Source organism: Mastigoproctus giganteus, chromosome 10 (genome assembly GCF_048544385.1).
Source record: "Mastigoproctus giganteus isolate SK-2022 chromosome 10, ASM4854438v1, whole genome shotgun sequence".
Taxonomy (NCBI): domain Eukaryota; kingdom Metazoa; phylum Arthropoda; class Arachnida; order Uropygi; family Thelyphonidae; genus Mastigoproctus; species Mastigoproctus giganteus.
Window position 1 is genome coordinate 150,610,107 of NC_143584.1, and position 22,971 is coordinate 150,633,077.

The 22,971-nt window shown below is 36.4% G+C and overlaps 1 protein-coding gene across 1 annotated transcript in view; it reads left to right on the top strand.

Moving 5' to 3' along the window:
• The window catches only part of ATPsynbeta (ATP synthase, beta subunit), a 97,444-nt gene that overhangs the window by 21,789 nt on the left and 52,684 nt on the right, over nt 1-22,971 (top strand). The window contains exons 2-3 of the mRNA XM_090383417.1: nt 4,243-4,431; nt 8,830-9,126. Of these exons, the coding sequence (XP_090239543.1) occupies nt 4,243-4,431; nt 8,830-9,126 (486 nt within the window). The remainder of the gene's footprint in view (nt 1-4,242; nt 4,432-8,829; nt 9,127-22,971) is intronic.

Genomic DNA, 22,971 nt, shown 5'->3' on the forward strand with positions numbered 1-22,971 from the left:
TCCATAATTTGGCTTCTGTAAGTTCTATTTTCTCCAAAGTTGATCTATGGAGAAGGTGTTGAAGTGTTGGATCATGTCACATGGGAAAATTCCTTTTAAGGAGTCGGTACCGAGCTTCATCCTAAGTGGACGTTTCCTGCTCTGTTGCTTGCTTTTGGAAGTGAGATAATATCCTCTATCAATGGGATATCAATCTGATGGGTTAGCAGCTTAGAGAATGTGGACAATTTTTTTTTTTTTTTTGAGAACAGTGAGCTTCCAGGAGGTCATGCCTAGATTGACTAGAAGAATAGATTTTGATATGGTCAATGTGTTCCTTCCCATACAGTTCAGCCACTGCAGAATCCAGTATTCCATCATCAGGAATCTGTTACGCATAGAGGCAGGTGCTGAGGACGAGATTTCAGATGCATATAAAGGTATAGGAATGAGACACCTATCAATGTATTGACAAATCAAATTGATATTGTTGCAGCCTACGAGCTCCTGGCGGATAGCCCAGAATACAGCATTAGTCTTCTTTGTCTTGAGGAAGTGATCTTTGAAATAGTCTTCATCCCACGTTAGCCCTAGGTCAGTATGCGATGAAACTTTTGGAATTGTCTTGCCATTAACTTTAACTCGGATGTCATTCCTGAACTCCCTCATCGTAATTGTCACGTGGGCTGACTTCGCATTGTTTAGTTTTAGTCCAGCTAGCTGTAAATCTATTAATTAGCATTAGCATATGATGCAAGAAGCATCATATGCCACTCATATGAAGCATCATATGAGCTTATGCAGCATCAGCCCCCCCCCAAAAAAAAAAAACCACTTCCATTTCACCCCCTTCGTTCGTTCGAAATACCTGTCCAGCTGAGCCTTAAATTTAAGGCTATCAACTTCCACAACAAGGGATGGAAGTCTGTTCCACCAACCAACTACCCGCTGGCTAAAGGCAAATTTCCGCACATCTATCCTACAACGGTCTTTCCACAATTTGAATTTATGCCCTCTCAGTTGATTATTCTGAGCAAGAGGAAGAATCTCGTTGGCACTGACCATGCTCAAAACATTCAAGGCTTTATACGCCTCTATCAGATCACCTTGCCGGTGCTCTTAGTCTCCAGACACTGTAATTTGCAAAACTTAAGCCTTTCTTCGTAAGAGCAACCCTTTGTTCCATTCACTAACCTTGTTGCCCTTCTCTGTACTCATTCCAGCAGCTCTACATCCTTCTTGAAATGAGGCCTCCAGACCTGTATACAGTACTCAAGACCATTGAGTACTGTATACAGGTCAGGAGTACTGTATACCTGACCATTGCCTTATACAAAGGAATAATCACCTCCTTATCCCTGCTAGAAAAATTCCTGTATATCATTGACAAGACACCACGAGCTACTCTTGCAGCCCATCTGCACTGCTCAGAGAACTTCATATCTGCCAGCACAATTACCCCCAGGTCCTTTTCATTCTCTACCACTGTCAGTGTAGTACCACAGAGTTGATACGTTGCTCTGGTAGTACTTTTGGTAGTACTCATATGTAGTATTTTTCATTTGTCAATGTTAAACTTCATTTGCCACCTCTCAGCCCATCTGCTCAACCTTTCCAGATCCTATTGCAGCAGCATAGCATCAGTAGTGTCCTTAACAACCCTGCCAACCTTTGTATCGTCTGCAAACTTGGACATTAAGCTTGATATACCATCATCAGTATCATTTATAAATACAGAAAATAATAATGGACCCAACACTGAACCCTGAGGGACTCCACTAATAACATTAGTCCACAATGAGCAGTGTCCGTTGATTACCACTCTCTGTCTTCTCCCCCTCAACCATCCCTTTATCCGTAGCAGCAATTTGCCTCCAGTGCCACACTGCTCCAATTTGTGCAGCAGTCTTCCATGTGCAACAGTATCAAAAGCCTTTCTAAGATCCAAATATATAATATCAAGGTTATTCCCTGCATCCAGTTCTTTTGTGACTGCAGCATAGTATTCAATCAAATTGGTCAGGCAAGACTTTCCCTTAACAAAACCATGCTGTGTCCGAGCTATAACTGAAGTCTTGTCTAGATGATCCTGCAGTGCTTCTTTAACCAGTGCCTCCATTAATTTTCCTGGAACAGAAGTTAAACTCACAGGTCTATAATTACTTGTCAGCCTTTGATCCTCCTTTGTGAATTGGGGTCACATTTGCACATCTCCAGTCCATGGGTACCTCCCCTGAGTCCAAAGAAGCTCTCATAATTATGGCTAAGGGTTTGCTTACTTCCTTTGCTGCCTCCTTTAATATAACTGGATAGATCCCATCCACCCTAGGTGTCTTTTTTATGTTTATCCTCAGCAATTTCTCCTCCGTTTTCCTCTCAGTTATTACAAAATCATCTAGCTCACTGCCAGAGTTTACTTCACCTCTGGCATTCCCCTTCCTGAATAACTCATGTGTGAATGTAGATGCAAAATACTCTTAGTTTGTTAGCCACCTGAGCAGGATCCTCAACTGTTGAACCATCAATATCCAGTGGACCAATCTGATTCATCCCTTTCCTTCTAGAGTTTACATAGGTAAAGAACTCTTTTCTGTTTTTCTTTGCATCCTTTACCAAGGATTTCTCTTAAGGTTATGATTGACATTGAGGAGAACCAGCATTCCTTATATTTAGGATACAGCTTTGAAAACAGCCACTTAGAATGCTGGACCAAATATGTTAAGCTACTGGTAATACATTTAGGTACTTTCAGATCAGCCAATGAATAACCTTGCTGTCTATACTCTGCCAGCTGTGTCTGGAGGGAAGCACTGCCAAAAACCACACTCTCAATGAGGTGGGTGTACTATGCAGTGTGTGTATTGGTATCTATCTAAAGCCTTTATCAGAACATCCTATGTTCTGCCTCCCTAACTTTTATCTCAACTGTAATAATGAATCATAAAAAAAATTATTTATGGGGAAGAGAAACAATGAAACCAATATATTTCACAATTATGTATGGTTTCATTTATAATCTTTTTGTACTCTGCCTCCTTCTTGATTACTAGTTCATTTGCTTTAATCAGGGTTGGTGTTTAGACATCAAAAAAGTTAGTCAGAGCAAAGGCGTAACACTGATTTAAATCATCAAAAATCAGGCTAAACTGTCTCTGGGACATAATGCTTTTGAACTGCAGGCCACTATAAAAAAAAAAATTAAAGATTTAAAGAAAATTAAATGGCACGAGTCTATGCATTTGTATTCTACAAGTTAAAGGGGGGGGGGGACTACCATATTTTTCTGACCACAAGACCTACTTTTTTTTGTGGAAAACATTGCTTAAACTTCCTGTGCATATTTTATTGCCCCAAGATATATAGATGTATGCAGTGATTTCTGATCTCTGGCTGAAGTATGGTCAATGTCCAGGTGCCCCCTCTGAAAAAAAAAGCTAGCTCTTTCACTGTATAACCAGTTTACTATACATCAGATCACAGTTAACAAAGGCCACAAAAAGGGGAGTTGATTCCACAATGGCCTACCCAACTGCAGTCACTGGACATCTCAGTTAACAAACCATTGAAAGCATTCATGTATGAAGAATGGACCAGATAAATGGAAACCAATTCACAGGGCATGTATAGGTGAAAAATCTGTGGGAGTGAAACACAAGACAGTTGCCCAAGTCTTTCAAGAAATGTAAATCAGCAATGCCCTAATGGCATTGAAGATAACACTTTTTGAAGAAAGTAAAAGTTTAGCTGTAACATCAGTTATGATGAATGTGACAGTAGCAACAAGAAATTGACTTTCTTCAATGAGTAAGAGCTTTGCTCTATGCAAATGTCCATATAGATATTCTTTAGCATGGACTTCTTACCTAGAATCTCCTTTGTTTGGTTTCCTTCAGCTGAAAATCTCTTTACTGTGTACTATGAAATTTATATGATGTTTGCATTTTACTGAATCATATGTTAGAATTATTGGTATTAGTTTATGATCATGTGAAACTGATTATTAATTTTTATTGACTCATCCAACTGTACAAAATGAACAAAACAGAACATACAGTTGTGTATTTTTTAAATATAAAGTTTCAGAATCACGTGATTAGAGCGAGAGAGAGATTATGACCATTACTAGGGATAAAAAATTCATGTAGTTCATTTGACATGCTGTAAATGTCAGACATACATACACATGGAAAAATTTTTGAAATATAAAAAAAATCTACAGAAACTATTTTTAAAAAATTATATATATTTTTATTTATTTTTTAGATCAACATAGATATGCAGCCACTGCTCCTGCTGCTCAACAAAAGACGACAGGTGGTGTCGGCAAGATTGTGGCAGTCATCGGTGCAGTTGTAGATGTCCAATTTGATGACAAGCTTCCTCCCATATTAAATGCGTTAGAAGTACAAGGTCGGAAGCCAAGGTTGATACTTGAGGTGGCACAGCATCTAGGTAATTAAACACTTTTCAATTAGATTGCCTTGAGTTTTTTTCTCTGTGTAACAATATAGAGGAGATGAATAAGGTTAAAGATTTTAAAATATTTATCTAGATGCAATATGATTTCCTTAGCATGCCCTAATTCTGTTAATTAATAAATCTGCATGGTTTAGTATATTTAATCAGTTTTAAGCAATCAGTTTAGTATATTTAATGTTCTGGATTATGGTTGCTGAGCATTACAGAATCAATAAATAAAATTGCTGCATTTAAAATGTGAAGTAAGTGTTTTAATTCATTTTAATTCCCACCATGCCTTTCACTCAACATATTAGTTTTTTTGGTTTAGTTTTATATCTGTCATCAGGTTTAAAAACCATGACTAATATAATCAGAAATGGTAAAGTCAAGATAAACCAGAAGAGAAGGATATTTTAGAACTAATGAATAAATCAATGATTATTTTTGATTATCAGTGATTGATTCATATAAATGCTTAGGTGAATTGCTAAACAAAGGAGTCGATGACATCACTGAAGAAGGAACGTTAAAATGAGGGAAATTATGGACACTGTCTCTCTTGTTGAGGTAGAAATGTTCATGGAAAATACTGAGTGGAAAGGTAGCAGTTGTGGATGAAATTTATCCGAAATGCTGTTATAATAGTTACCTTTTGTTATCCAGTGTTCTCTCCTCTTGAGGACATATTCAAAAAAATTGAAGCAAGACATTAGTTACATTGATGTATAAAAATGGAAATAAAACTGAATGTGACAATTATCGAGGACTTTCACTTCAGATAAATTTATAAATACAGGTTTTACCTGGTATACTGAGTGAAATGAAAAGAGAAGTATTCAGCCCCTCTGTCTAGTTTATCCAGATCTAGTTATTATTATTAATATTTATATCCTATAAATATAAATGAGATATAAATTATTAATAATAATTGTTTATTTTCTTGAAGATCTAGATAAACTAGGCAAATTTGTTTACAGGCTGCTAGGAATCTACAACTCAACAGGAATCTACAGACAGAAAAATGTCAGGTAAGCTAATGTTTGAAAGTATATTGTTTCTTTATAAAAAATGCACATATTGTCAGTGAAATTTAATTTTAAAAGATTTAAAAGTAAAAATTCGGCAGCTATGTTTACTAGAGAATTATGCTTATTAGAAGCATAAAAAAATCCATCTTTAAAACAGCTGCTCTTGTTTCATGTAAAATCCTTCTCCTCTCTCTCTCCCTCCCTCCCTCCCTCCCTCTCTCTCCCTCCTTGAATAAATTGCCTCCCCCCCTGATATTGTCCAATTTTTTTGAATGGGTTGTATTGATTGCAAAAATTCATTTGTAAGTTGGTTATTCAGGACAGATTTTCTCAGAGAAACAATGTGAGCATTATTATCAACTTACAGGGAAGTATATGCAACAAATGTAAATTATGACAAAAATTAAATTAATCAAAAAAAGTAAATTCTGCAATTTAGTGGTTACTCAAACAGTGAAACCCATGGTCTGTTTGTGACATCTTATCCTCAGTGAGCTCAGTGTGCTTCGCCTCCCCACCACCACCACCAGTGAGCAAGAAAAGTGATTCCTTTATTATTTTTTCCTTGATTATTAATGATAGAGAACTCAACTTTCTCAGTATAGTTCTTATAAATCATTTAGGCTGATATAATGCATTTGCTCTGAACAACTTTTATTAGATTCAGTACAGTGACGACTGTTGGTTAATGTTATTGGTGGTTTTTATCAGCTGCTATTTTAATCAAAAATGAAAATACAAAACGATTTATTATATAATGTAGGTAAATTCTGCCACTTTATACGACATCTGTCATTGACTATTATCATTTTTTGTTTCAGTTAGGAAAAATGTCTTCCGGCACACTTAAATTTGTGTATAAGTTAGAAATTTGTCAATTATTTACAATCCTGACCAAGCCAAATAATGTTTGACCTCATCCCTTGTTGCGTGAAAGCTGTACTTTTTTAATTCTAATCCCTGCCATATGTCAGCTTTCAGGAAAAGCAGGAGAGTGCCTGTAAACAAAAGCAAATGAACAATCGAGAAAGTGATGCTTTTGCTATCAGGCTTTATGCTTGAGGAAAGGAGCAATCTAACTCCTATTGTAAAGTTTTACAACTATGTACTACAAGTTATTGGTGTTTAATTACACTGTCCAAACATAAGTTTACCCCCACAAGTGGTTTCACAGTGTGTATGTGCAGCAGTACTGTATCCACTGTCTGCTTTCTGTGAATAGACATAGTTTAGTTTGCAACTGTCACCCATTGAGAATTAAACTGTGATTTATTTTTTCTTAGAAATGCAGGGGTACAAGTTTGAATGAAAGGAACAAAATCCTAAGTGCTTATGATGCCTTACCTAAGTGTAGTCAGAGAGAAGCTGCATTAAAACTCCTTGTTTTGCTGCCTCTTTTGTGTAAACTTTTAAAGAATAGGAAATAGCATGAATTAAGAGTGACTGCAACCTGAATAGGGAAAGAAAAAGATGTGGGAAAAAAGGAACTTGAAAGAACTGCTTCTGAGATGGTTCACAAATGCAAGATTAAAAAATTTTCTTATCAATAGAAATATCCTACACAAAAAAGGTGAAGGAATTTTGTAAATAAAGACTAAATTCTTCCAAATTTATTGGAAGAATTTAGGCCTGCCTGACTGTATTTTCAACACTGATGAAACTGGTGTTTATTTTAGAGCAATGCCTGAGCATGCATTTATTATTCAGAAATGAAGATTTGACACGTGGAAAAAAGCAGAAAGAAAAATTGACTATACTTATGTGCAATATGATAGGCACAATTAAAAAAAAAAGCTTTTTGTAATTGGGAAAAGTGATCCACGTGTCTTCAGAGGGACAAAAAATGTACCAGTTTGAATATAAGAGCAACACATGCATGGATGAAGTCTTAAATTTTTGGTGACTTTCTAAAGGAATGGGATAGAGAAATTATCATAACAAGTTAGTTAAAAAAAAAAATTGTGCTTACCTTAGATAATTATACAGCACAACTGAATGCTCAGTTGAACATAAAACTTATTTCTTACAACGAATGCAGTGCCCATAGTGCAAACTTTGGATCAAAGAATCATAAAGGTTTTCAGAACATTGTACAGGAGTGCTATGAAATGAAAAATTATTGCAGTAATTGAAGAAAGCAACAGTGCCGAAGCATTAAGGACATAGCAAAAAGAATTAACTTATTAGATGCAGTGCATATGATAGCTAGTGCTTGGGATTTAATTTCTGAACAAACAAGAACTGTTTTCATAAAGTTGGATTTATTCATTCAGCGTTGTGAAAATATTGAAGGAAGTAGTTTAATGCCAACAGAGTATATTATTAGTTCATTTAATATTACACAAAATTTCGAGTGGGTAAAAATTGATGAAAATCTTCCAACAGCAAGTGATCTGTCAGTAAAGGATATAGTTTATGGAATTATACCAGATAAACCTAATACTGAGTAAAATGTAAATTCTAATAATGTATATATCGAGGTCCAGAGAGTTATGCATTAGAACTTAAGTGAAGTTCTTGTAACATACAAATTATTGTATGTTACAAGAACATTTTGAAAATTTAACTGCTAAGCATTTAAAACAAATGTTGGAGAAATTTTTTAAATAGTATTTTTGTTGAAATTATTATTAGCCATATGGTGCAAGGAAACCCGAGGCTTTTTCTGCACCAGCCAAAAAAAATTCTGAGTTACCCTGAGAGAGAGGGGAAGAGAACAAAAGTCAGAAGTAGAAGGGAATCACCAAGAAAGAAAAGAATGATGGTTCAGGACCCTGGGTGCGCCAAGCCCATACCCAACAGATGTGAGCCCCTGGGGTTTGGTTGATATGTGTTTATATTGTAATTACATATGTAGAGTACTATATATACTGTACTCTACATACATAATAAATAGAGATTGGTAAGATAAACTACTTTTTATATTTCTTCAGAGAGAGAATTCCTCCATTTAATGTTATCAGCTGCTTAATGTTGTCAATTTTTGTAAACCAAATATGAACTCATTAAGCAGCACTCACTGTATTTGTAAACAATACTGATATAATAAATTTAATCCATTTTTATTTTGATTAGGGCAAAAAAATCAGATTTTTAATATAGTTTGGAATGGACATTGTGATGAAATAGTTCTTTGAAATATATTTTGAGTGGAAAGTGAAATTATTGAACTAATGAAAAAACCATGTGAAATTATTTATTAATTTTAGCTTATTGAGACACAATTAGAGGTACAAGAGGTACCTTTTTTTTTTTTTTTTTTCCAAGTAAATTTCAATTCTAAAATGTACAGTTTTGTTATGCTTCTTACAAATTTATTTACCATCTTAAATATGGATCTCTCCCCCCTCCTTCCTTCCAGGTGAAAGTACAGTAAGAACAATAGCTATGGATGGTACAGAAGGACTAGTACGTGGTCAGGCCGTAGCAGATACCTGCTCTCCAATCAAGATTCCAGTAGGTCCTGAAACATTAGGAAGGATTATTAACGTTATTGGAGAACCAATTGATGAGAGAGGTCCAGTAGTGACAGATAAATATTCTGCTATTCATCAAGAAGCACCTGAATTTGTTGAAATGAGTGTAGAGCAAGAAATTTTAGTCACGGGAATAAAAGTTGTAGATTTGCTAGCTCCTTATTCCAAAGGTGGAAAAATTGGTAAGAAATTAATTTGCTTATTTTAGTCTATACTAGCAGAAAATTCCATTTATCAGTGGGGAATGCCGAAGTGTTCTCTAAAATATGGCAAGTTTACTGTTTGATTTATGAATGAAGTAGGAATTTTTGGTGAAGCCGGTAGATATGAAAAATTAACACTACAGCAAGCCTTTAACTCTCTCATCGGTGAATTTCCAGAATGTATGTGTGCTTGTGCAGTGTGTACTGGGTTTGTGGACTGGGCCTGTGGCAGTGAATTTCTCTGGCACTTGTGCCATAGAAAAATGTGTTTTGATTTTGGTAGGTTCTTTGGAGTGAGTTTCTTTGTAGAATTTTGAAGTTATATATGTTATTTGAGTTAAGTTAATGGTGGTAAGTTATAATGTATAAAATGATATGAAAGCTAGTAAGATAGCTTCTCAAGTAAACCAAAAAACCTATGCGAGTGCCCAACGTAACCTGGAAAAAATATGTATATGCCAAAAACAAAGCAAGGAAAATCTTACATATCAATAACATAAAATAAGCAATAAAAATGTACAATTAAAATGTTAATTATAGGCGATAAGATACATTGAAAGGGACTTTTTCGAGGGCTAACCCTTTCAATGTATCAACCATAATTAACGAGCTATCCGTTTCTGTAGTCATCGTCCAGCATAACTATGTCCAAATAATGGTAAAAATAGCCAGATAGTGACATTAATGAGATAGAGAGACATAAATAATATATTAATATATTAAACAAAGGTAATTACGTTGATATATTCCAATTTAGCAGTAAGCTGGCAAGATGACTGTTAGCCCGACGGATAGTCAAAATTTAAATTAGAGAAAGATATATATATTTAAGTCCTTACCACCCAGCTCAACTATAAATATAATAAATGTACCAATAAGCGATGCCTTACATGTCCATACATGCACCCTCAGCATGTTTCTGAGAATGCCACAGACTCTATATTCTGAAAAATAGCAATATAATATACCTCATTACATGCCTCACCTACAATATAAAGTATGTTGGACAAACCAGCAAAAAATTACACCTGAGACTCAACCTCCACAGGTCTGATATCAACAACTACTGCAACCACAATGTGTAATGATGAGCATATGATATTAATTGATTTATAAACCACTTTTCCATTGTTCTGCATATAATTGGGAATATTTTGATTAATATGAACAGCGAAATCTTTCTATAGCAGACACCATTGGAGCATAAGAAAGTGTCTGCTATTGGGAGGTATCTGCTTTGCTGAGCCACACTGGACTTTTTTTATTGCTTATCATTATACATTTGTGTTTCAATTAACTTTCGAATAACAAGCTTTTATTTGTGTTATTTATTATAAAACATAACTTTTAGTAAAAAATTAATATAAATTGCTTTGTTTAGAGTTTCATTTTGACAATTTCATTGTGGATAAATAGATTTCTCACTAGTTTTACTCCATATTCATTGTTTTTGTTTACATAGAATTCTTTTAACGTGTTTAGGTAATCTAATGCATCGGTATATATTTTTTTATTTGGAGTCAAGCTGCTGTTATCCTTATCAGGTTCTTTATCTTCCTCTTCCTCCACAAGTTCTTTATTGTTCATAAGTTCACTTACAATGTCCTTTACTTCAGTGTTTATGCCTTCCACCACTATGCTAGAGTCTACAGAAACATAATCACTGCTCAGTGAAGAATTTCTGTGTCCGTATTCTAAGTACAGATGCATCAGCTCGTTGCAACATTACCTTCACATTGACTGACACCCAAATCAAATCTTGCTTTGTGGAAGCAGTTTTTAATTGTAGAGGAGCTCATACATTCCATGCTACACTAATTCAAATTATAATTTGTAGTACATCTATACTTTTGCAAAGCTTTGAACAACTTTTTTCTTATCTAGTTTTGAAATCAGGTATTTAAGAACCATTTTTCAGTATCCGTAGCCGAGTGGTCAGGATCAGGAGTGCAGTAGCACACGCTCTTTGAGTAGACCGGGGTTCAAGCCCCTGACTGCTGAATACGGTCGATTCTCCAACCCGCACTGGACCAGCATGGCAGATTATGGTCCATTTCCCTCAGCATGAATTGTTGAGGAGGCTTCCATCCTGCAGTGGGTTGATAATGGTTGCAGTTTACCTTTTTTTTTTTTTTTTTTTTTTTTACACCTCATACTTTTGTCCAGAGGTTGCTCAGTTTTGTGCAGCAAATGGCTTGCCTCCCTGTCATGTTGGTGCTGGACAATGCCCCAAGACAACCAGCCAACCTCCAAGAAATCCACAATGACCATTTTCAAGTTGAGGTTGTGTATTTGCCTCTCAACACAACTTCACTTTTGCAACCGACAGACCAGGGTGTAATTGCGACCTTTAAGGCGTATTATTTGCGTACGACTTTTAAAGGGATTGTTGAGGCTGTGCAGTCTGATATAACTGTGAGGGACTACCACAAGTTGTATAACATCCTGAATGCCATCACAAACATTGATTTTGCCTGTGAGGAAGTGTCACACAGTCTTGCATGAATGCCGTCTGGCGTAAATTGTGGCCCGAAGCAGTGATTGATTTTGTAAGGATTGAGCCAGTTTCAGAATGGCTAAGGATGTTGGCATTGACAATGTTGATCCAGATGATGTTGACCAGTTGCTGGAGAGTCATGGTGATCCACTTTCGAGGGAGGAATTGGAGGAACCGACTGTGCAACTTCAACAACATGAGGCTGACACACCAGATGGAGTGGAAGATTTGGAGCCAATCAGAACATTAAAAATAAAACATATTCAGAGTGCTCTTGCCAAAATTTGTAGTGCATTTGATGAACTTTGTGATAATGATCCTGATTGGGATCGTAGCCATGGCATTCAAAGAGGTGCCAACGTGATGTTGAAGCCCTACTATAACATCTTGGAAGAGAGAAGTAGGACGTCACGCCAGACGTCAATACTACAGTTCTTGACAAAGAAAGGAAAAGAACCCGATGACCCGCAACCAGGAACTTCCCATTAATGTCACCCCATTACGGCATTGTCACATAAAATATCAGTGAAGTAAATACGTACTTCAAGTGATGACTCCACAGGACCAAAGTAAATTAATTTTATTTTATTAATTGTTTTATGTATAAGTATAAATAAAATGTGCATTAAATGTTTAAAATATTTAATTATTTATAAAGAACAGAAATATTAGTACATACTTGGGAAAATTTTGAATTTTGGAACCTGTCTCACTCAATTATATTATAATTTGGTTTTGTTTTACGACTTTTCATTTTACGACCCCGTTTTGCTGGAAAAAGGGTCGTAAAATGAAAACGCAAAATCCTAACCCTGCTGTAAAACGGTTCCTACCTGTACTTCTTTTTGAACCATGTTTGTCTGGAAGATCAACAATTTCAAGTTGCAAGCTGGGATTGTAGTTTTCAGCCATAGAAGTAAATGGATTCTGAAACAAGACATAACCTTATGTGTTTTTCATGGGATCTTATATCAGCAAATGACTTTCAAACTCGTCAAAAAAATTAATTGTAATGGCGAGAGACAATGATTCTTTGGAAATATCTGTTTCCTTTTTTGCTCAGTACAATGTCCAAAGTGAACTGAATGGTTGCCCAATTTGGGATTTAAATAATTCTGAAATGATTTGGTGTCACCGCACAAATCAATCAGAGACCAATTTTCCTTTCCATTGTAGTTTTAAATTAAGGGAATTTAATGACTAGAAATGTCTGTAAAAATTGCAAGATGAAACAGCCACTCCATGTTTGATAGTTGTTTTATTGGTTTTCCTTTTTCTGTCATAAAAATATCAATTTCATGATGCAATTTAAAGAAACAGTTTGCCATGACTAAGTCATCTCATTGCACAATGTAAAATTACATTTCATATTCAACTTCAGTTTCTAAAAGAAACTGCTGAAACATACGATGATTAAGGTCATGTGATCTTATGAAATTTACAGTTGAAATAACGTCGTTCATAACGTGTTGGAGGTTTAGTACTTTCTCACAAAGAGCTGCTTAATGCAAATTGCAGTGAATTACAATTGGAGGTTCAGCTCCGATATCTATCATTTTCTTTTATTCTACCCATAAGCCCAATGTTTTTACCAATCATATTTTTTCCACCATCAGTTGTAACTCCTACCAGGTTTTTAATATTTAATCCTAACTTTTCATTAGATTGGCAAAAATTTTCAAAAAGATATTCACCTGTAGTTGTTCCATGCATACTCTGTAGATCGGCTAAATCTTCAACTGGTACAGAATTATTAATTCCACATATGAAGATAAGGAGTTGGGCTGTGTCATTTCCATCAGTACTCTCATTCAGTGCCACAATAAAATATTTTATTTGTTTTGTGTTTTTCAAAAGTTGTTCAAAAAAATTCTTTCCATTATCTTCTATTCTTCACATAATTGTGTGTTGAGACAAACTAATGTCTTGTATTATTGTCTCTGGACAAAAACTTCTACCACAACTTTTAAAACAAAATAATGTTTAACAAATTTGCCATCACCGAAAGTTTACTTTTAGAAGTGCTCAAATGTGAAACTTGATAACTGGCACTTACAGCCGATAAATTTCTTGACTGATACGTTTTCAGTGTGCTTTGTTGTTTTCTTAATTCGTTTTGTAACTTTGAACACTCCTTTATATTTATCATAATAGTTATGCTTGGAATCATACAGTCATTTTAAATTATATTTAAAAACTGATACAGTCTCCTTACACACCAAATACACTGCATTTTTGTCTTACTCAATGAAGAAATAGTCTTCAGTAACCTTTGATTAAAAACATAACACTCCAAATCGACTTTCCTCTTTCGGAACATTTTTAAGGATAATGTTTTAATTCAATACTCATTAATGGCTTGAGCACGCTGAATGCTGATGGGATTCTTCCTCTTGCTCAGGTTAAGAACCTGAGGGGGCACAGTTTCAAATTGAGGAAAGACAGTTGTAGAATAGAACATTTTTGAGGATAATGTTTTAATTCAATACCAATTAATGGCTTGAGCACGCTGAATGCTGATGGGATTCTTCCTCTTGCTCAGATTAAGAACCTGAGGGGCACAGTTTCAAATTGAGGAAAGACAGTTGTAGAATAGATGTGCGGAAGTTTGCCTTTAGCCAGCGAGTAGTTGATTGGTGGAACAGACTTCCATCTTTTGTTGTGGAAGTTGATAGCCTAAATAAATTTAAGGCTGAGTTGGACAGTCATTTGGAACGAATGGAGGGGTGAAATGGGAGGGTTTTTTTTTTTTTTTTGGCTGATGATGCATAAGCTTGCTTTCTTACATCGTATGCCTCTACTAATGCTAATAATAATTCAATACAATGAACAAGTTATATCAAAATAGAAGAATTTCACAATATGAAAAGATTGATATGTACATAACTGTACTTAGCATATATATGACTGCACTGGACTACATGTACACGTTTGATACAGTGGCGTGACTCTCAGAAATGTTGTTTAGTTCACTTTCTGTGTGGGCTGTATAAAAACTATTAGCGGGCCGGATACGGCCCACAGGTTGTAGGTTGGACACCACTGACTGAAGCTGATGAATTGCTGGTTTGTCTCAAAGCTTTATATATTTGGAAGCACAGCAACTTAGCCTAGTGAAATACATGGAATTATATCTAACAGGTGATGGAGAATTTGTTGAATGTCTGCCCAAACTGAAAAATGGAGCTATTGCATCTGATGATTAAGATGAAACTGTTTTAATTGAAAACCATTTGAAACAAAAATAAAGTTTCGGTGCTTCACAAACTGAAAAAAACAGTTATTTCCAAATGTTTCTGTCACTTAGATGATAACAGATGAATTTGTCAAAAATTAATTCGGACATTGTGCATCTAAGACCATTCAGAGACAGAAGTTTACCATAACTGAGGGCAGTGTTTCTTCGTAGATGCCTTCCACAGCTGCATTGTCCTTCAAGAATTCTCCACAAAATTTCTTAAGTACAGAGGCCAAGACCATTCAATCCTATATCATCCAAGATATCAATTAGAGATGATCTCATCATTAAAATGTTCCTTCGGGAAATGAAAAACAACATTGATTGTATGTAGTCTTGCCCAATCTTGTCAGGAAATTGTTTCTTTACTTTTTCTGCAACACAATTTCTCTTTAAATTCTTGCAACTCTGCAACAGAACTCTCAGTTTTAATAAAATCGTTTCACACAAAAACATGCTCAGTAGTCTACTCCATTGTGCATACCAAACTTTCTTGCCAGGATGTTAACTAGAGGGGGAATTCCCACATCTTATGTGATTAACAACACCAAACTCACCAGTGCCAGCGCAATATGTTGAAAAATGTAGGCATTTGAAACTTGCATCTTTTAATGATAATCCTGTATGCTAAAAGGAAAATTTAGTTTATTTGATTAGTTATAATTGAAAGTTGTTAAATATTTGATACATAAAATATATTATTTTGTTTTTATGTATTTTAAAACTGTTAAGTGGGCTATCTATCTTTATCAATAACTACTACTGAAATTTGGTTCTAGTTTTGTGGTGCTTTTGCACCTATCATGTAGTGCAAATGTAATATTGTTAACTTTTATTGTTCCATAGGAACAGCAGAATTTTAATCAGATTGGAGGGGGAAAAGAATTTTGATAGAGTAAGGAATGGGTGTAATTTAATTTTAGTAGTGAGCTTTGTGGTGCTTCTGTATTTACCTTGTGTAGATTATAAATAGTGTAGTCTATAAGAAAGAATAACTGGAACTGTAAGATAGAAAAATCCATTTATTACACAAATAAAATTATATAAAAAAAAATACATGCAGACACTAGACAAAAAATTAGTCAACTCTAAATTTTCAATTAATAATGTGCAACTCCCTTCTTTAGTACAAATCTCAAACAGAATACCATTTGAGAATGGTATTCCAAATTCTCAATAGAATACCTTAAATAGTTTATATCAATCATTAAGCTATTCTGAAAAAAATTGGGCCAGTAATTCGTTTAGGTTTCGTGGATGCTGTTGTTATGTTTTCACTTTCTGATCGAGATAATTCTGCATGTTCTATATAGGATTTAAATCTGGTGATGTGGCTGGTCCATTTAAATGCTCTAACAATTCTCAGTTGTCAGAATACATGATTATCGAGATCATGAGTGTCCTTCAGATATTCAGCTGAAAGCACAACCTGATCATTCAGAATATTTGTATAGCCAGTCTTATTCATCCACTTGGTATTTCAAGTAGAAGACCTTGAAAAGAATTCCTGACCCACCACCAGCTTGTATGATAACTTGCACTCAGTCTGAATGAAGTACCTCTTTGCTTCTCTCGTAAACTTGGTGCCTGGTATCATTAGAGTATAGACAACATTTTCGATTCCCTGGACCATATCACGCCATTCTAATTATCAAGTCTAGTTTTTGGTCCTTGGTTAACTGTTTACAGTTCTTGTCTTGTTTGATTTTTTTTTTTTTTTTTTTGTTTACTAGATGTGATATTTATCACTGATCACAATCACTTAGGACAAACTTTTGACGACAATTCTGCTGCTGCTTTCTGGTTGATTTCAACTCCACCATTTCTTAAACTCTTATTACTGTTCTTTCTAAAATGCCAGCAAATTCAGCTACTTTAATAAGATGTCTTTTACATCTGCCAAATACTATCTTCCTTTTTGCCACTCACTCACATTTTCTGCATTCGTTCCATCTTTTACTGGAATCCCTTGCTTCTTCAGTATACCTGTGAATAGGGAAAATGAATTAACTAGTGTCTGTATATCAGTACATATTCAAATGTGCACAGTATAAAGCATATTCTAATTTTACACAAAAAAAAATATGATCCAGATGAACAAAGGTGTTGACTGTGGAAGATTCATTTGTGTATTTATAAGAAGGAAGTTGAATTTTCATCTCGTAAATTGTAAAACATTGCTGAAAATGGCCAAATACTGAAATCAAATGTATATACAGGCAAACCCCCCCCCCATATAACATGGTACTTCTGCAACATGGTTTCGCTCTATCATGATTGATATTTATTAATCATGTTGTGCAACATGGTACTTATATAAGAAGGTTTCCCGCAATTCTCTAACTACGTTAGAGAATTGCGGGAAATGTCGTATAACATGGTATTTTTAAGCTTTTGTGCTAGGAAAACTCTGCTACATATTATGTTAGATATAATTTTCAACGTTTCCATTCCTTTTTGTGAATCCCTGCTGTTGACTCGCTAGTTACCGCCTTTGTGGTATTTTTCTAAAGCACATTTCTGAAGATCACTACCTTCAAACAATTTGCAGTTTCCGGTTTATTGGGCTTTTCTGTTAGTGTAATCAATTAAACACTGGTAGTAAACTCAATCTTGTGTTTGCTATAGTACCGATAGCTGGAATTCTGTGTGTTTTCACATTGATATTAGCATTAGCAAGGGCACATGATGCAAGAAAGCAAGCTTATATAGCATCAGCCAAAAAAAAAAAAAAAAACACACACACCCCCTTCTCATTTTACTCATCCACCCACTCCAAATGTTTGTAGGCACCTCCATAGCCAGGTGGGAAGGAGCAGCAGTGCGTAGCACATGCTTCTTGATTAGACAGAGTTTCGAGCCCGTCACCACCAAATACGGAAGATGCGGAAAGGTCAGGGAATGACCACCGCATATCCCAGAGCAATATGGCCTTAGTTGCTAATGCTCTTAAAAACCAAATAACAACAACCAAATGTTTGTCTAGTTTGCCTTGAATCTGTTTAAGCTATCAACTTCTAAATTAAAGATGGAAGTTTGTTCCAGCAATCAACCACCCGCTGGCTACAGGCAAACTTCCGCACATTTATCCTACAACTGTCTTTCCTCAATTTGAATTTGTGCCCTCTCAGGTGATTATTCTGAGCAAGAGGAAAAATCCCATCAGCATTGAGCATGCTCAAACCATTCAATGCTTTATACACCTCAATCAGATCACCTCGCAGGTGCCTAGTCTCCAAACACTGTAATTTGCAAAACTTAAGCCTTTCTTCGTAAGAAAGGCTTAAGTTTTGCTAATCTTGTTCTTTTATTCACTAATCTTGTTGCTCTTCTCTGTACTCATTCCAACAGCTATATGCTTCTTAAAATGAGGCCTCCAGACCTATATACAGTACTCAAGGTGTGGCCTGACCATTGCCTTATACAAGGGGGATAATCACCTCCTTATCCCTACTAGAAAAATTCCTGTATATCATTGACAAGACACTCTTGCAAACCATCTGCACTGCTCAGAAAACTTCATATCTGCCTGCACAATTACCCCCAGGTCCTTTTCACTCTCTACCTCTGTCAGTGTAGTACCACACAGTTGATACGTTACTATGGGGTTACTGCTTCCCATATGCAGTACTTTGCATTTGTCAATGTTAAACTTCAGTTGCCACCTCTCAGCCCATCTACTCAACTTTTCTAGATCCTGTTGCAGCAGCGTACTGTCATTAGTGTCATTAATAACCCTGCCGACCTTCGTATCGTCTGCAAACTTTGAACATTAAGCCTGATATACCATCGTCAGTATCATTTATAAATACAGAAAACAACAATGGATCCAACACTGAACCCTGGGAGACTCCACTAATAACATTAGTCCATGAAGAGCAGTGTACATTGATTACCACTCTGTCTTAGAATCAGTAGAGGCATACAATGGAAGAAAGCAAACTTATGCAGCATCAGCCAAAAAAAAAAAAAAAAAACCCTCCCATTCCATCCCTCCATTCATTCCAAATGCCTGTCCAGCTCAGCCTTAAATTTATTTATTTATTTGTTTATTTTTTATGTAAATCCCAAACACGAGAGGTATTAGAACCTATAGTACTTAGTACTGTGCTTGGGTTGGAGGTTCAGAAGACGAAAGAAGATTTTTGTAGACTGTAATTTTCAGGAAATACGTACGAAGGAAGGTTGTTCCACAAAACGGCAGTTGAATGAATAAACAAGGAAGATAAAAATTGGTTCTGTGAGTTTGAAGTTGGACAGTAAATGGATGTTGGTTGGTGGCGGCACGTGTTCGGACTCTTTTGAAAGAGAGAGCGGGAATTATAGAAGCCAATTCAGAAGAAAAGTGCCCGTGGAAGTATCTGTAGAAAAGGCATGCAGCAGAAACAGTACGTCTATGAGACAGCTAGTGGAGAGACTCTGTTAGAGATGAATCATTAATTAACCTAACTGCCCTCCTCTGAATGGAATCAAGAAGCCTGAGAGAGGTTTTGAGGGCACCATCCCAGAAGTGGGAACAATATTCCATGGCAAGGTGGATTTGTGATTTATACGGTGTGAGCAGCTGTTTGGAAGAAAAGTAACACCAAGAGTGAAAGAGAAAACCAAGTTTTTTAGATGCAGAAGAAGCAATATTTGTAATGTGCTTGTGCCAAGAGAGATTAGAAGTCAGGGTAATCCCCAAAAGAGATATATCATTTTGCCTAGAAATCGGAGTGTCACTAAAGATAAGCATAGGAACAGAAGAATTCTTTTTGCGAGATATAAGACAAGACTGAGTTTTAGAAAGGTTGAAATCAACTAAGTTGTCTTTGCCCCACTGGAAAATTATCTGGAGATCGGCATTTAAGGAATTGGTAGCAGATTTTCGAGAAGTTGAAGCTGATTGAGCAGGACAAGGTTTCTCGCAAAATGGAAAGTGGAATGTAATGTGCTATCATTGGCAAAACTATGGATAGGATTTCCAGTCAATAGAAGGTCATTAATATACAAGAGGCAAAGAGTGGGGGAAAGAACTGAACCTTGGGGGACACCGGCATTAGTGGAGAAGATAAAGACAGAGAGCCATCTACGATCACCCTCAGTGAGCGATCAGAGAGAAAACTGGATAACCAATTACTAAAAACAGTTGGCAAACCATAAGATGGAAGCTTGTTTAGAAAACCTTTATGCCAAACACGATCGAAAGCCTTTGAGATGTCAAGAGCAACTACTTGTGTTTCACCGAACCTTTCCATTGAATTAGTCCATAAATGGGTAACATAAGCCAGGATATCACCAGTGGATCGACACTGATGGAATCCATACTGGCGATCGTTGATCAGTTGGTGATCGTTTAAGAGTTGGTGGTTAATTGATTTCTCCATTATTTTAGAAAGAGTAGAAGTGATTGCAATGGGACGATAATTGGATGGAAAGGATTTGTCACCCTTTTTAGGAACTGGCTGGATATGAGCAAATTTCCAAGCAGAAGGAAAAACACCTTTGGAATAAGAAAGTGAAAAGAGGCGGCAAAGAATAAAAGTAAGTTCAGGAGCACAGGTTTTGAGAACAAGTGGAGAAATACCATCGGGACCTGGAGCTTTCTTAGCATCAAGATTTGTCAAAATCCTTCTGACATCCTTTTGACGGAAGATCACAGGAGGCATTGAATGGAGCGTGTTGGGAATGGTGGGAGGTGTTTTACCAAGATTGTTAATACATGAGTTGTAAGAAAAATTGGATGCTAGCAGGTCAGCTTTATCCTTGGCTGAAGTGACAACAGAACCATCTGGTTTGGACAGAGGTGGGAGCAGAGATGGGCAAAAGATGCGGCCAATAGCTTTGGCAAGAGACCAGAATACTCGGCTACCATTAGGGCAAGAAGCAAGTTTTCTACTCTTAGCCTGTTCAAACTCTAATTTGAACTGATTAATAACTGCTTTACAATTGTTGCGAGCTTTGGTTTAGGCAGAAAATGAAACTGAAGAATTAGAAATAAGCCAGTTACGATATGCAACATTCTTCTCTTGAACGGCCTTAGCACATTTATTGGAAAACCAAGGTTTAGATAAAGGAAGAGATTTTAAAGTGGAGTGCGGGATAAAGGATTCCATTCCTGCAAGAATAATTTCACTGACACGATCTGAGCAAACGTTGACATCAGAAGTTTTGAAACAGTAATCCGACCAAGGAAAAGAAGAAAATAAATCTCGCAGGTCATCCCATTTTGCATTCTTGTAATGCCAAACAACACGAGGTTGGGAATAGTCATGAGATAAAGACTCCATTGGAGAAGAAACAAACACCAAGTTGTGATCTGAAGTGCCTAAAGGACCTCTCACTTCCACCATTTACTTAGAAGCGTTGTTTGTGAGAAAAAGATCAAGCATGTTGGCTGCATGATTAGGATTGTCTGGTATTCTTGTAGGTAAATGAACAATCTGTGCTAGGTCATTAGTAATTGCAAAAGCTTCAGCATCTCAACCAGCTGGGTCCGTGTGACTAGAAAACGGATGCCAGCCGGAGTTGTGAACATTAAAATCACCAAGGAAAATTACCTCACTGTTAGGAAAGTTGGACTGGAGAAAGTCAAGTTACAAAGAGAGGAAGTCAAAGAGCTCCAAGTGATTAGTGGAGTTGGGAGAGTGGTAGAGACAACAGATGAATTCAACACAATGAGGTAGAGGGATTTTAAGCCAGAGGAGATTCCAAATTGCCAAGTCTCTGACAGGGAATATCAGAACTGTCTTATACACAAGTATCACTTTTGAGTCGAAAGGAATCATACAGCAAATAATTTGGGCAACTGAGGTGAGCAGTAGTTGAATTAACCGATAACTGAGATTCTGTCAGAAAAAGTACATGGGGTTTGGTAGACTGCAAGTGAAAATGGACATCGTTGAGATTAGAATTGAGACCACGTATATTTGTAAAATGAATTAGGGAGTTATTGAGAGGTTTAGATCTTTTCGCAGATAAGCTTGCTCTATTAGTTTGACATATTTGGTGTATTCAATAGTAAGAAAAAGTGGGTGGGACATGCTGTATGAAGTAATGAAATTTTTGGATATGACGTACACATAGTAAGAATATACCCAAATTCTTGACATAAAGTGGCCTCGACAATGCTTCCCGCATACACACTATTCGGACTCCCTCCAGTCACTATCTGGCAGAGTAGAGGTAGCAAGATTATACACTAGGTGATCTGGAAGCCTCCTAGAGAGTTACCAATAGGTTCGGTCCGGTGTACTAACTAGCAGCCAGCCTGCGAACACAGTTCTAGAGCTGTACCCTCGAAATATAAGGAATATTGGATCTCGCCACGATGTTCATCATAACCTCAAAAGTCATGAATCATACTGCATGATGGAAGCGATAGGGAACGGTTGTCCAGAAATTAGCTCTAGAGACTAAACATGGGTTCCACCACTTCAAGCCTCCAATAATTTAGGCTATTAGCTTCCACAACAAAAGATGGAAGCCTGTTCCACCAATCACATTTGCAAATCTCCAGTCTATGTACCCATATACTGGAGATGTGCAAATGTGACCACAATTCACAAGGAAGGATCAAAGGCTGACACAAGTAATTATAGACCTGTGAGTTTAACTTCTGTTCCAGGAAAATTAATGGTGGCACTGGTTAAAGAAGCACTGCAGGATCATCTAGACAAGACTTCAGTTATAGCTCGGACACAGCATGGTTTTAAGGGAAAGTCTTGCCTGACCAATTTGATTGAATACTATGCTGCAGTCACAAAAGAACTGGATGCAGGGAATAACCTTGATATTATATATTTGGATCTTAGAAAGGCTTTTGATACTGTTGCACATGGAAGACTGCTGCAGAAATTGGAGCAGTGTGGCATTGGAGGCAAATTGCTGCTATGTATAAAGGGATGGTTGAGGGGGAGAAGACAGAGTGGTAATCAATGGACACTGCTCATCACTTCAGTGATGAGCATTGTCCATTGATTACCACTCTGTCTTCTCTATTAGTGGAGTCCCTCAGGGTTCAATGTTGGGTCCATTATTGTTTTCTGTATTTATAAATGATATTGATGATGGTATATCAAGCTTAATGTGCAAGGTTGGCAGGGTTGTT